We start from the raw sequence: 15,806 nt of genomic DNA, 5'->3' as shown, positions 1-15,806 counted from the left end.
TTCAACTCTCTGTGAACTGAAAATCTATTTATGTAAAACTTGCCAAGGAAATAGTCAGGGAGCAGTTCTCTTCCTTTGCTTAACTGCTTCCTTCAAATGTGCTTCGTGCCCTCTTCCCTCTATCCTGGGCTGCGCTATTTGCCTCTTAAGCCTTTCTGCATTCTTTCAGGAATTACATAAACAATCTTTCTCTGAGGTATTAAAAAGTGTGACACCAAAACCTTGAAACGCTCATCTCACTTAAGGTTTATTTCCCACTCGGTCGGGCCCTTGAAGCACTCATCTAAGGTTTATTTCCACTCAGTCAGGAGGTTCTCAAAATCCCAAAAGGGAGATGGAGGCTTTGTATTCCTTTCTTAGCTTGCTTTGCCCCTGCCTCTGTGGTTTGTAGATCAGACACGATGAGTAAGGAAGATACAGTAAAAGGCTGGGGAGTCATTTGAGTGCAGGTAAGGAGTGTCCTTTCCAGGGTAAATGCTCAGTCATCATTAGGGTTCTTGTGAGTTACTTGCTGGCATGATCATTATGCACACCTCCTCCCCAACTCTGCCCCACCCTTGAAGTCTGTTGGTAAACTCCAGCCTCTTCTAGGAAAATATTTGTGGCTGATCCTTTCCATAGAATCCACATGTGGTCCAGGGGGGCTGTGTAAAGTTATTTTAATCCCCTTCCTAAAATTGTGGGAGCTATTCCGTACAGATTGCTTTCCCATCAAAGCCATTCAAACCCCAGATAGATCGTGCGGGATAAATCAGGCACCGGGACTCTACATCCACAGCCCTAGGGTGCAGAGGCGGTTACCCCCTCAGAACTCCTTCTTTGGTTTCTATCTTATGAGAAGGATCTCCCATTCTCTTGGATAGCTAGGATCAACATAATAAAATAAAATGGCAACACTACCAAAAGCAATCTATAGATTCAATGCAATCCCCATCAAAATCCCAACACAATTCTTCACAGACCTTGAAAGAACAATACTCAACTTCATATGGAAAAACAAAAAAACCCAAGATAGCTTAAACAACCCTGTACAGTACAGAAACTTCTGAAGGCATCACCATCCCTGCTATCAAGCTCTATTATAAAACTACAGTGATGGAAACAATTTGGTGTTGGCATAAACACAAACAGGTTGACCAATGGAATAGAATCAAAAACCCGAGATATTAATCCACACACCTATGAACACCTGATTTAGATAGCAGCTAAATTTATACAATGGATAAAAGAAATTCGCTTCTTCAACAAATGGTACTGGCATAACCGGATGTCAACATTTAGAAGAATGCAAAGAGATCCTTATCTATCACCATGCACAAAACTCAAGCCCAAATGGATTAAAGACCTCAATATAAATCCAACCACACTGAACCTGATAGAAGAGAAAGTATCTCTCAAGGCATGGACACTGGACACCACTTCCTAAATCCCTTTTCCTTTGAAGAACAGGAACTGAAGGTTGGGTGGAGACTTACAGTGGCAGAATAGGATCTAACAGTGTCAGACTTGGTTTCTCTTCCCTTCCTTGGACTTCAGACTCTCTCTATTTAGGATTTTCTTGAGGGTTCTCACAATAATGGAAACTGAATCATTGTGACTCTGAAGCAAAGAAGAACCTCTACTAAGATGTTAAGAGATCTGGTGGGGTTGATTCATTGAGAAGCAATGTGTATTAAATTGTAGCTGATAAGACCTTGTCTCTGGGCTGCCAAGAGTATTCATGTTCCTGACATAGTGTCTGGTCTCATCAGCACACATTTCTCCCTTGAGAATAACTTGCTCCTCACTTAGGTTCAAAAATCTTCAATTAGGACATGTGGGACAAATCTGTGTAATTTTCCAAATTTCAGTAGTGTATAAAATGGGCATCGGGATTTGAAACATTCTTAAGAGGGATAGATGTTTTTATTTATTTATTTTTTCACCTTTCATAGCAGTGTATAGAAAACAAACAAAAAGAGATGAAATGGGAGGCTGTTGTTTCACCAGAGTTAGACAGGCTGTGAAGTCCCTCTTATATATCAGTAGGACAATGATGTCCCAAGGCTTTGACCATGTCATGTTACTGAAGGTAACAATGATGCTGACATCTAGTGCATGGAAAAAGAGGTGCTACTAAATAGTACAACACATAGGACAGCTGTTTCCACCAAAGCTTATTCAGTCCCCAAAGTCAGTATTAATGAGATAGAGTCACATACTCGGGACCACAATCCTATCTACACTCTCTGATTTCAAATGGTCCATGAGTACCTGCTTGTACAGGGTCCCAACACTCACCCCTACACAGCCCTGCCAGTCTCTGCACAGCTCAGCCGATAGGAAATTCTTTAATACTTAAAGGGGTGATTCATCTTCCTGTGGGTTCTCTCAGCTGGCCTTAATTTTATTCCTTCCAAGTGTGCATAATAATTCTGTCTAGAGGGCTGTTCTTTATGTGAGATAGCAGATTTGCTGCTGTTTAATTACTCTGTTTGCTTAGCTCCTTTATAAGTATCCCAGACATTCTACTGCCTCATCCACCAAAAATCACCTGTATCTTCTTTACTCTGAGATTCTCTAGGAAGTGAGCTTCTTCTCCATAAGGGTCCATTTCAGAACACCGAAAAGTGATCTCTTCTCTCCTTACATCTTCTGAAGGAGGCATGGGTTGTTCTCCCTGTCAGGAGTCAGTGTCTAAGTGAGCACAAAGCAATACTGTGCAGTAACAGCACAGAGGAGAGTCAGAGACTACTGGTCTGGCATGGCAGGTTTTTCTCAGGACTGTGAACAAGTTAAATAAGTCACCTTAGTTTCACTTGTTCTTTTATGAATAGAGTAAGATAAGCAAGTGTGTTATATGCTTGTCTTACAGGGGAAAGCAGAAGGTCCAGTCCCCAGTTAAGATTCAGATCATTGTTGCCCATATTAAAGTGAGCATGAAGGCTGACAGTTGCTGACACCCACAGCTTGGATTCTCTGCCTTTCTTCATCTGGGTTCATCCTGGTTAAAGCAAAGAATGTGTTACACATAGTCACAATGGGCACCAGGGGACGGCAAAGACCACAAGGAAAGACTGACACTGGGTCGGGCTGTGGGAGCCTTCACTGTCTCCTCCCTCTCTGTACTCTATTTGCTTATCTATGGAGGAAGAAGAGATCCTCTTTCTTGTGTTCTTGGAAAATGCTCATAGTGACTTTCCTCGAGTTCTGGCTCTCTGCAACCTGCATAGCCACAGAGACTATTTTTCAGTAATTATGTCTAGACAAACATTATTCTCCCTTTTTGTGTCTTCTGGGTTTGTCTGTCTGTGGCCTGTATCTTAGGATTGGGTATGCATTGATTACAAAGTGCTAGAGCAAAAAAAAAGGGACCACTTCCTGAAACTGGTCATACTGCTTCAGCAGCGTGTTCTGGGTCTTTGTTCATTCAGTTGACATTTTCATAACCATGGGCTTGATCACTTTCTCCATCATGTCTGTACCAGTGAGATGCTAGAGATGTAAATGTGAGTTAGTCACCGCTGCTGCCCTTGGAGGCTAGAGATCCCACACAATTCACAACCTCACAAAATCTGCTCAGCATTTTAAGAGCAGTGTTCATCCTATGGGGGTGAAAAGGGGGGAAAGTGTCCAAGAGATTTGTAGTCATGAGAGGAGCCTTGGAAAGATATGACCATCTTTACCATCTCTGAGCTTCAGGTTTACCTGCAACAACAGAAGAACTGAGACCCAGAGTTGTTCTGTAGCCTTCATTCTTCATTTACCAATTGTGGGACAAATTCTTTCAACCAGGCTGCATATTGCAGGACTGAGTAAGATGATGAGACTATTAGTGACAGCATGGCCAACCAACCACGCTCACATGAGCTCACTCACTTGCCTTCCAGGCTGAGAGATGTGACCGGAACACCAATGATCAGCAGTCGCACGCTTGGCCTGCATTTTCACCCCCGGAGGGGTCTGCACCACCAAGTCCCTGTCATGTTTGACTACTTCCACCTGTCGGTGATCTCTGTGACCATCCACGCTGCCCTGGTGGCTTTGCAGCAACCTTTGATCAGGTATGAAGTTAGAGGTGACCCTAACATTCATCCCATGCATCACGGAGAGACACAGCTTATCATAAGTGTTCAGCACACACCAGAGAAGGTGGCCCATGGTTGCTGACTTAAGCTTGGGTCTTCAGCTGGCCCACAGAAGTAGTAGGCGAAAGCTTGGGTGTGATGCTGACAGCCTCAGCATCACAGAGGACAATGGGAGATTTTTTTTGGGGGGGGGAATAAGGTATAAACTGGAGCTCACACCTCATGGATTTGGATTCTTCCCTTGGCCTCACTTGTCTCTAGCTGTGCCTTGAGAAGGTCCTCGTGTTTCTGAGCTACATAATCCCTGTGTGTAAAATAAGAACACCGACTTCTATATAAAACTTTTTGAAATTTTTAAAATTCATTTGATATTTTGGGATATCTATAAGGTTTCCAGCACTTTATTATCTAATATTCAATTTAAGCTTAAATAATTCATTCCTTAACACCTTCATATGTGTATAAAATGCACATTATTCTTACTCCCACCTTTTTTCTCACCTTCTCACTCCTGTCAACCTCCTTTCTTCCTTACGAGTTCCTTTAACACAATCATGTCTTTTGTTATTTTGTGACCCACTGAGTTTAACGAGGGCCATTCGTGGAACATTTTAGTGAATCCCAGAGGAGGCCAGGGCTAGTACATAGCAGGTATCCAAATCTCTTCCTTCCCCCAGTCACTGTTTGCTCAAATGCAAGTCTGCTTGTAAGATCGTTTGCCTTTGCCCTTCATTGACTCACCCTACAGCATCGCCAAGGTGCAGAGGAGAACTTGGGTTTCATTAGTTCTACAAAGGAAGGGAGAGAGCTCATAAGAGTGATTGTAGTGGGCCATTCGTGGCCATCTATCATGGTCTCAGATGGCTGACTATGTCCATTCAGATAATTTTAAACAGGGAGAGTAAACAGTTGCACGTGTGTACAACGAGGAATTTGGGGTATATTTTTGTAACCCAGAGGAAAGAAAATTGTCCAATGTCTGTGTTCTAGACAGTTTCTATGAGTTTGCATGCATGTGTATGAGAATAAGCAGAATCCTTGCTGATTTCTTTGTCCATAACCTAAAAGGTCTGCTGTCTGTTAGAGTCTGGGAATAGAAAATGAGATATGACGTCTTCCTTGACCCAGTTTTATTGATCTGTGGATGGACAACTGGGTCATTTCCAATTCTGAATGAGACTGATAGAGATACTGGATATGTGTTGAGTGACTAGGATGGAAAGCATTGCCCAACAAGAAAGTAAATTGGCTATTGGCTAAGGTGAAGTGATTTGAGAAGGCAGAACTGATTATCATGGCACAAGTTTGGGGAAGTGTTAGCGCTTAGCTATGGAAATGCCTACACAGGAATTAAATCAGAGCACATAGCAAGGAGAAGCAAGAATGGGGAAGTAAGAGGGACAGACAGTTGGTTAGCAACGGCTCTGAGCCTGGAGCTGAGAGTCAATGTCAGATAGTTTGTGGCCTTCTATAACTGACTGTGCCTAACATTCTTCTGCCCAAAACTTTGCTGAGCTCTTAGATGGAAGCTGTTCCTACACTGGAGGTCCTGGACTGAGGGGAAAAAGGGACAAGGACCAGGGGTCTATGGTTTTAATTCTTCACTTCTAATGGGTGTCTATGGGGGCCTGTTGTGCTCCAACATAAGCATCAGAGTCCACACAAAATGAGTCTAAGAGGACCATGTAGGGTCTTTTGAAACACAATTTATAAAAACTCAGGGATAGAAATTGGAGTTCAACCTGAAGACCAGAAAAGCAAAGCAACTAGCCACTGGCTCTTACCTCAACCTCAGTCTAAAAATGGCGATCCTGCCTTTAGCTACTGGGATTAAAGGTGTGTGTTACCACTGCCTGGTCTGTAAGGCTGACCAATAGGGCTTTTTACTCTTTGATCATCAGGCAATGTGTATTTATTAAAATGCAAGTGGAATATCATTACAGTCCTCAGCATAGACCTTCAGATAGCTGCGTCCAGTGGGTTGAGCTGATGTTTGTATGTTGAATTATGTAGGATGAGTGTTAGAGCAGAATGTTAGAAAAACGTTACAATGTAGGAACATGGGAAAGCAACCATGGCCTTGGAAGCTGCAACACAAGTAGAATCTAGGAAGTAGAAGAGTTCAAGTCTCCCTCAGACCATGTTCCCTAGCTGGGTGATTCCCTCTGATCAAGGCTGCTTCAGTGCATGGCTCAGTGTGAAATCGGTGTGCCAAGGGTGAGACAGAGCAGGTGTGCTCTGAGATCAGCAGAGACTGTTCATCTGGAGGCCAGGCAACAGCCCAGATGTGAAAGCAAGTGACCCTTCTGGGGCTTCTGGGTCCCAGAGAATAAGCTATTCCCATGCAGCTAGAGTTACTAATATCTGGCTGCTTAGTTCCTCCATCTACTTTCTAGGGGATCTTTGAATAGTTGATCTCATGCCTCTGGGTGCCTGTTTCACCATATAGATACATACATATACATGTGAACAAATATTTTTGTGATAATAAACAAACAGATATTATGACTGTACATAATAAAAAATGTGTAGACGGTCCCACATCCTGAACACGTGTGTAATAAAGGCTCAGAAGAATTGAAAACTAGCAATTCTGAGATGTACATATTGTACCCCTGGCTGTTAAGAGACTCAGAGTCTAGAAGAAATCCAGGTGGTAAGCTTCCAAACTGAGGGGTGTGCAAAGTACTGGCAAGGCCTGAGTCAGGGAGCAGTTTGAAGAATGGGCTTCAGGACTGGGTAGCCCCCAGTGCCAAATCCGAGATTCTACTTTCTAACTCTGTCCACTTGAGCATGCAGGATTCAGGTTCAGTTATCAGCAGACAGTTGGAAGGATTCAATGACGGGACACAGGAAGCCCTTGATTATGCATGCGTCCAGGAGATTAATTTTTGTAAAGCACCCACTGTATTCTGGGCTACCCATTTGGCACCGATAAGCTCCTGACAAATGGCAGGAAGCTTTATGCACAGGGGTGTGCACTTCTCCTTGTGACTCAGAGAGAAACTTTACAGAAGACATTGCTCTACCCAGGGGACAAGAGTGTGACAGCGAAAATTGAATTTGGAAAGGTAAATTGGAGTCAGATTTTGGCAGTGTAATTAATGATGCATCCAGGGGTTGGACACGAATTAGTTGAGTATAAAGAGATACTGAAGGCTTATGCCTCAGAACAATCCTCAAGACGTAGCCCTCTCAAACTTCGTCAGGCAGGAGGGTCACTAGTGCAGGCAGGAGGACCACTGAAATGAGAGGTTTCCCAGCACCTGACATCACCTTTCGGCTCTAATGTTGCTAGGGACTCCGATGCTATCTAACCATGGGTTTGGAACCAGGATGTCTTAGAAAGTTTAACCTTTCGGTAGGAGCAAACTCGGCAGGTTTGTCGGCAGCAGCCTTCCAGATGGGAGCAGGGACAGCTGCTGAAGAGTTAAACTTCACAGATGGGGTAAAAATAGAACCGCCTTCCACTCTCTGGGTTTTGCAAGAAGAATTTCTGTCTTGACACATGGTACCTTGGAACAAAGGGAACCCTTTAAGCTTGTGAGAAATACCTGTCAAATTGGGTAAGCAGCAGCTTTTCCAGAAAAGCACGCTCATAGGATCAGTTAGGTCCAACACGGATGCTGCAGCTGGGAAACAGAAATTTCACCTCAAAAGACCCTTAGCCTTTGCTGGGAATGACCAAAGAAAATCTAGGTTTTTTTTAATAGTTTTTAATCTTCAGATAGGTAAAGTCAAGTGTCTCCTAGGGGCTCCCTCCAGTAGAGATGCCAACTAAAAGCCATAATTAAATAGCAAGTATTTTCGTCCTTTGTTGGCAGATATCCCAGGGAAGGGGTCATGATTCCTTCTGTATACACATTTTTTTCTTCTAGAATGTTCCTACCAGTACCTTCTGGCTGTATAGTAAATTCGCTTTAACATTCAGCTCAATACAAATCCAAAGGCAGATATGGTGAGGTATGTCTATAATCTTAGCACTCAGGAAGTTGGGGAAGGAGAACCAGAAGTTTGGCCAAACTGGTATGTATGTGTGTGTGTGTATATATATATATATATCCCTGTCTCAAAAGAACAAAACAAAGCAAAAGCAAATTCAAATATTAGTATTCCATAATACGATTGTCCCACAGTAAGGCAAGGCATCTCAGGTACCTAAATACCCAGAAGCTCAAGGCACCGATATTAAATTATAGGTTTTCCTGTAACCTATGTGTGTACTACTCCTACATGCTTTACGTTACCCCCAACTTACTTGTGATGACACTGCAGTTAAAACTGGGGAACTAAATATGATTGGAATCCCGTGAGCCAATGCACATGTAGTTATGTAGTTAGTGACCGAGTGACTTTGATCCAGTTAGATTCTCAAGAATACTTACCAGCAAATTTTATTCAGTGTCCTTGTTTGCTAGACCTTACACTGAAAGCTAACTTTCGCAACTATCAGGAGTCTCCATGATACCCCATGGCTCAAGTGCATTAATCCTTCTGACAGGAGATGACGTAGGAGGTTCAAATCCAGCCCAGGTCCTATTATGTAAGTGGTGTCGCTGCTGGTTAGGAACTCCTGCTAGCGAGTGTAAGTTCCACACTGTTGTGGCTGCCTACTGTGCCACACCACTTCTGTGTACTCAGCCCTTTCATCCACCTCACTTCATACACTTCTCCTCTATGCCCATTGGCTGCTGTGCATTCCCCATCATGTTCCAACATAGACTGATTGGTTTGAGTCCCCTTCTAGGCCAATGTGTGCTTACGGTGTACGTGACACATTGCCACTTCGGCATTCTGACACCTCATGCGCTCTCTGGCTTGTGGTATTAGACTAATAATACTTGGATAAATAAATTCAATAAAAATGTAACCTTAACTTTATTTCTCTGCCAATATTGCTACCAGAAGCATGAGTTCCTCGTCTGAAATCTGCCCCCCTTGCGCAAGCACTCAGCAAAGATGGTGACATCTGAGGACATTCATGGTAGAGACCATTTTGTTTTGTTTTGTTTTGCCATAAGAGACTCTTAGTCTCTTTGGGAGATTAAGACATACCTACAAAATGGTTAACTATAGAATTTCAAGTGTGTCTAAATAAGCTATTAGATTTTTAATTTCTTTAGAACTTCATACACGAGTACTGTATTTACATTATTTTTCACCCTCTCCCTCCCCCTCCTCTTTCCAACTTCTCCTGTGTCCCCTGTAGTCCCTCTCATATTCATGACCTTTTCTTCTTTAATTATTATCATTACATTTATATATACACCTGTTGAGTTCGGTTAGTGTTGCTGATAATGTGTGTGTGCTTGTGTGCATGTGTGTGCGTGTGTGGGCACGCTTAGGGATGCCCAGTTGGAAAAACTATCAGGTGGCTTGTCCCTGCAGAAGAATGGCTTTTTTATTCACTTAGTACATTAGTTGCCCTAAGCTCTTCATTTTGGTTTAGGGCCTTGTGAAATTTCACAGTGACATGGCAACTGGTATACTTACTGTGAAAGTCTTGTTTAGGCAGCTGTATTTTTGAGATTTCATGTGTGCAGCTTCCCTGTTATATATAGAAGACACGATCTCACATACCATCCTGAATACATAAAATCTCATCTGAGTCAGTAGCGCTTTAATAGCTGATATTTGAAGGAAAGGGAAAACAGTGTAAGCAACTTTATTCTCATTTATTATTGGAGGAAAATCACAAAGTTTAAGGTAGAAGGACTGACCGTATACCTAAATATCATAAGGACACACCATCTAGTCACATTCCTAAATCTCCATTGACTCTAGATTGATGATAGCCAGATGACCTGCCAGATGACCTTTGTAATGAAGCAGAATTGGACAGAAAAATCCCTGTTTTTTTCCTCGTGATGAGATTACAGCATTCCCAGATAACATGCAGGAATACTTTGTTGATTACAGAAGTCTAGGACATATCACAGGAGTCTTCCATGGATCGTGGAGATGAACATAGTTTTATGACTTTCACCAAAAGGCAAGTAGAAGCAAGGAGGAACTAAAACTAGAAAGAGCTCATGCAAGGCAATGACCCCATGAGGGCAGAAGTAGATCTCAAGAGCATGATGAACTAGGCAGGGTGGGCGGTGTCTTCTACTCTGGTCAGGAGTTCCTTCTAGCTGCCTCCCAGAAAGATGATTCCCTAGGACACACCCTCAATAACCTCTCAGTCAGAGGACATACAGGTGTAGGGATACCTCTCTGTACCTCTGCTGATGCACACATCCAAGAATACTCACCCATTAGATAGTATTGGAAACACAACATCCAGACCCTCCTGCTGGAACACCACTTAAATCTGTACCACAGGCTCCTCCACTGCAGCCCAGAGGGAGCTGATTTAACACATGGTGGCTTACTTACCTCCTGTTTTCTTTTTATTCTTCTTTACAGTTTCACCCGCCCAGGAAGAGGCTCCTGGTTAGGAAAAGGTGGCCTAGACGCAGGACCAGAACAGCCCACTATTTCTCTGGAAAACTTGGTCTTTGGAGCTGGGTACTGCAAGCCAACTTCCTCAGAGGTAATGTGCGCATGGGAGCCCATGACCCTGTGACCTGCAGTTCTTACTTTGAAAGAGTGTGTCCTATGAGGTTCCTTATTCTATCAACTATATGTTTGTTTGTTTCTTTCAAGGTCCAATCATCCTTTGACTTTTCACTAATCTTCTCTTAGATGTTTTCTGAGTGTCAAGCCCTATAACAGACGTAGTGAGTATTCTTCTATGGTCCCTCTTATTTCTAGTCCTTTTGGAGATAAGAGCTCTCTAGAAGCTAGGTGGTGATACTACTGTAAGGTTGTTTCCTTCACACTATGTGGTGATATTGAATGTCTGTTGACATTGGGTTATGCCTGCTTTCAAATCCTGGATCCAACTCTTCAATCTCTCTGTATTTCCCTCTCCCCACCTCTACAGCAGCGTCAGCAAGAACCACTAATCTCACATGCAGTTATGTACACCCAATTTTGTCCCAAATTAAAGTCCTTTGACTCATACCTGGTCATTAGGTGCTGTTTAATAAATACATATGACTACATCTCCATTCCCTTTGCTTCTTCCCAAGAAGGACCTGACATTGCTCTTCTTTCATCACTGCCTGTGTTACTTTTTAACACATGAAGCATTTTGTTAGTGTATTCTTCTGAAATATCCAGGCAGTATTACTCAGAGTTGCCCAGAGACATGGAACCACTAGGAATGATTTCTGCATTGTTGTTGTGAGTTGACTCACAAGATTCTGGAGGCTGAGAAGGCTGCAAATCTGCTTCACCAAGTTGGAGACCAAGGAGAGTTGATGGCAGAGGTCTAGGCCAAGTCGAATTCCAGAAGCTGGATAACATTGTCACTTATGAAGGATAGCCATTTGCTTTGTTATAGTCAGAAACTCAGTGGATTGGCCCTGCCGTGTCACACTGGAGAGGCAGATCTCTTTCCCTCAGGGAGGTCTTTTGTTCAGTTCAAACAGTTCTCAGAGACACCGATCCTGGCAACTACAACGATGTTTAACCAAACATCTAGCCACCCCATGACCCAGGCAGGGAGACACAAGAAATTTATCATGTTTAAACCAAAGACAGGCATGTGAAAGACTGCCTAGCCAGTTCTGCCACCTTCTGCTACAGAATGTTCTTTGGCCAGACAGTTCAGGATATGAAGGAAAATACCCTGCTCTTCTGGAGTTTCCCCATTTGAGATCTAGTCAGGAGATCCAGTTGCAAATGTGAGCCTAGTCCCATCTCTATCTGGGTTAAGTTGCTATGTCACATGTCTTCATGGTCCTGAGGTCTCCAAAGGGGGACAGCCACAATTTCCCTAAAGGATGGGAAACTGAATCTATAGCAGCGCTTGTTCTCATGCATGGAGCTGGCGCTGGAGAACAATGAGAACAGAATGATTGTACGTGCTCAGTACTTCTGGTACCCACCAAGCTTCCTGGAAGCTAATGTGTTTACCTCCTACACAGGAGCCTCAAATGAGTGAGGGGGAGATGGGACAGCCAAGAGCCTGCCAGCATAACATGGGCCTTTCTCTTACCCCCCTCTGCATCACCCATGCATTTCAGCATGGCATGAGGTCTGGATAGAAGGCTCCCCATCCCAATGTCTACAGCAGACCCCCTCATCCCTCAGTAGATGTGGTGGTATGTCCCCAAGTCATCTGCCAATTCCCTTGCTACCAAGACATTGACAACTGACTCCCACACAGAAACAACCATTCTGCCCAGTTTCCAATCACAGTTCAACGTTCCCTGTGCCAAGTTCTGCCTCAATCACAGCACTGTATGGTGGCTTTAAGAGTCTCCCTGACAGACGTACCACCTAAAATCCATCAGGTCAGTGTCCTGCCAAGGGAATATGGCCAGAGATATTGATGATTGGTAGCATTCACAGCCTAATTCAAAACATTTACAGCAGCATCCTCACACGCTGAGGTCCTTAGCTGATGCCACTGAAGCGTGTGAAAGTGTGATGCTCCATCTACCTGGGAGGTTCTCTGGGGCTCAGTGTCATTTGCATCAGCCTAAACCATTTGTACCAGCACTGCACAAACAGTGCTGTCTGATTCCCCAAATGCTTGATTGATCCCTGGCTCTCCTGCGCAGGTGCTCTGCATAGTTCAGTGGAGGGACCATATCATTTAGCTTCTTTCTTTAGGACCTAGCAAGACACCTGCCCTATGAAACTAGTACCCAAGCAATGTGTGTTGAAAGGAGGATTGAAACAACTGTGTACAACATGTTGGTGCAGAGTTGAACAGCTAGAGATCAGGAGAGAGATCACTCACTGCAACAGACAGAAAGTAAGGGCAGAGCCATGGATTGCAAAGATGCCAGAACCAGCACTGGGCAGGTAGCCAACACTGTAGTACATTCCAGCCCACTGAACTTTTTTTCCCACATGTCCTGGCACACTGCCAGAGACTGTTGTAATGTGTCCCCTGCTGTGACAAACACTGACAATTTGTGGAAACTCGGTGCTTACAGAAACTGTAAGTTTGTTCAGCTGTGAAATGGGTCTGTCTTCTGGGAAGATTTCAGAGATTTATATGTGTAAATACTTTATATCACTGGGCTTGGCAGGCAGATGATGCAGTATAGTGGGAGTTTGTTTGTTTGTCTGTTTGTTTTCCCATTTTTTCTTGGCTGCTTCTAGGGCTCTGTGTCAAAATTAAATGTGCCCGCCTTTCAAATGTTCAGAGAGAAAGACTGATTTGTGAGTCTTGGCACTGGGCTTGCTCCTGTTGCTCCGTGAGTTGTTTTAAGGCTCCGTTCTTTTCCTGTGTATTTCACATTTGGGTCCCATCCAATTATGCGGAATCATTGCTGTGTGCCCACCCTGCACCTTCCCACCAGGCAAGGCTGCCAAGCAGAGAATCCAATCTTAGTTCCACATTCCCTTGAGAGCACTGTATCCACATTTCAAGAAGCCCGGAACATTAGCAGGCAGAAGCGGAATCCACATGGACTGCCGCATCAGCTGGAGGCATCCGAGACAGGTGCTCCTCTCAGTAAGACCTTCCTGGCAGAGGCCTGGGAAAAATCAGAGATTTGTGGCAGAGTGAGCTTGTTGGAATGAATAGCATCCCAGGAAGGTAAGGGATGCTGCTGCAGTGGGACCTGCCCCAATTCTCGGATCCCTACAACCACTGCTTCTACCATCACCAACAGCAAGCTTTCCCTTTAACTATGAGAAGTGTGATGTTGGTCATTTTAGTTCACACCTATTGTCACCTGCTCTCCCTTAAGATGTTGTTTACAGCTGCTCCCTGACACCAGGTGAACAGAATGTCAAATGATGTGTATCTCTATGTCTCCCACTTACAGAGTTCTTCTGTGCAGGTCTTGCTTCTTTTTAGCTCCCTCTGTGTATCTGGCTCCTAGTGTTTCCTCAGAGAGCATTGGTTGAGCTGTGGTCTTGTAGTTTTAATCTCCATTTCACTGATGATTACTAGTGGTGAAACGTTTTCACTGAAAATCATTGCCCCCTGCTCCATCCTCTTTGGGGGAATGTCCACGTGAATAATTTGTCTATATGTAAATTTGCTCATCTTTGATGATTTAATTTTGTCTAGTCATAGGAGTTCCTTATACAAGTTGGATATTAGCTCTTCATCAAATCGCAGCTGAAAGTGGTGGCATTGCATGGCTTGTCCCTTTGCAAAAAGGAGCCTTGTTCGGCACAGCCCCACTTGTCTCTTCCCTTCCCGCTGCCGTGCAGCCTCACCAATATAAATGTCCTCAAGTTTCCTTTTACATTTTCCCCAGGGCTTTTTATAGCTTCAGGTCTGACACTACATTCTTCAATACATTTGAGATGATTATGGTGTATGGGGTGAGGAATGAGTTCAGTATGGATCCATTCTTTTCTGTATGGTTGTGCAATTCAAACACTGTTTATGTGAAAGACTATCCATGTCCCGTTGTGTGGCCTTGGCATTATTCAGTGACAGAGAGGATTTATTGCTGAGATGTCTGCTCTTTTAAAAGGTGTGTTATGGTGATACAAGTTCTGTGGGAAAAAATGCAACAAGCTTACTATATTTAATGACTCGGGGTGGGCTTGCCATTCTGTTCAGTTGGTTTCCGTGCAGTGTCTATGGCTGTAACTCACCGTGTGAGCCATTGCCATTCTGCTCTCTATTCTGAAATCATAGGCTGCAATACTTCCTGTTTATCTTCTTCTCACAGTTGCTTTGGCTGTTCAGGGTCCTTAGTGTCCCTTAGGATTATATTCTATAACTTAAGTCAATCACAGAATAAAACAATACTGTGTGAAATAGCTAGAGACCAGCACATAGCAAGGAATGAAACTGTGTCCGTCACCAGGGATGTAGGGAAGGAGAAGAGGTTGGAGTTTTGATCTTGTGTGATGAGAGAGGTTCCTGGAGAGCTGTGGCACTGAGCTTCTCTGTACTCCATCCTGCTCGGTGTGTACAGTTTGGTTAAAAGGGTGGATCTCATATTAAGCACTCTCACTTGAATTTTAAAAAGAAAAAAAATTATCATAATCAGAAAGACCAGAAAAAACTACCAAGCCATAGTTATTTTAAAAAATGATTTGTCGTTAAAAAGCTAATATGTTTTAATATTTTAAGAATTTGAACGGTGACTATTCCTGGGCTTCCCTCATCGATGTAAATTGACTGACATTTTTCTCATTTAAATGCCTGTCTGGTTTAACAAAATCATGCAGAAAATGTAGCAGGTTGTTTGTATGACATATGGGCTAGGGTGGGCAGGTGATTCAGAATAATTCCATGGGTGATTTCTAAAGGAGCGCATGCGTCTGTGACAGAAGGCCTTGCATCCAAACTGTAAGGTACTGTCTGTTTATGTCATGCTCCCGTGGCTGGAGACAACCCTGATTTCACGCAGCTGAGGCTGGATGCCTTGTTCCTGACTAATTCATATCACAGGTCTCAGGAAGGAATCTGCACCTTTCATAGGCCATCCAGTGTCACCCATCACCTCATTGGTACCCAGCGTGTCTCCTGGTACACCGCAAACACTTAACAAAAAGGTTTTAAATAAACGCAAGGCGGAGGATCAACAAGGTTACAGGCAAGAGCAACAGGCATGGAGTGAACGCCAGGGTGGGGCTAAGGTAACATTTTCCCTGTGGGTTACCTTTGGTTGTTTGGCCAGTCCTGCCACTGCCTTACACCTCTGTTTCTCTATGGGGATACTGGAATCTCCTCTCATGGGAGGTTTGTCTGCGACTTGTGAT

The 15,806-nt window shown here is 43.6% G+C and overlaps 1 protein-coding gene across 1 annotated transcript in view; it reads left to right on the top strand.

The window, feature by feature from the left end:
* Fam135b (family with sequence similarity 135 member B) overlaps positions 1 to 15,064 on the top strand; it is a 194,086-nt gene extending 179,022 nt beyond the window's left edge. The window contains exons 6-7 of the mRNA XM_075963480.1: positions 3,870 to 4,043; positions 10,476 to 15,064. Coding sequence (XP_075819595.1) covers positions 3,870 to 4,043; positions 10,476 to 10,635 — 334 coding nt within the window. The 3' untranslated portion in view covers positions 10,636 to 15,064. The remainder of the gene's footprint in view (positions 1 to 3,869; positions 4,044 to 10,475) is intronic.
* Positions 15,065 to 15,806: the final 742 nt, after the last annotated feature.

This window comes from Microtus pennsylvanicus, chromosome 2, assembly GCF_037038515.1.
Source record: "Microtus pennsylvanicus isolate mMicPen1 chromosome 2, mMicPen1.hap1, whole genome shotgun sequence".
Lineage (NCBI taxonomy): Eukaryota > Metazoa > Chordata > Mammalia > Rodentia > Cricetidae > Microtus > Microtus pennsylvanicus.
Note: the sequence above shows the minus strand (reverse complement) of the source record. Positions and strands in the feature narration are given on the sequence as shown.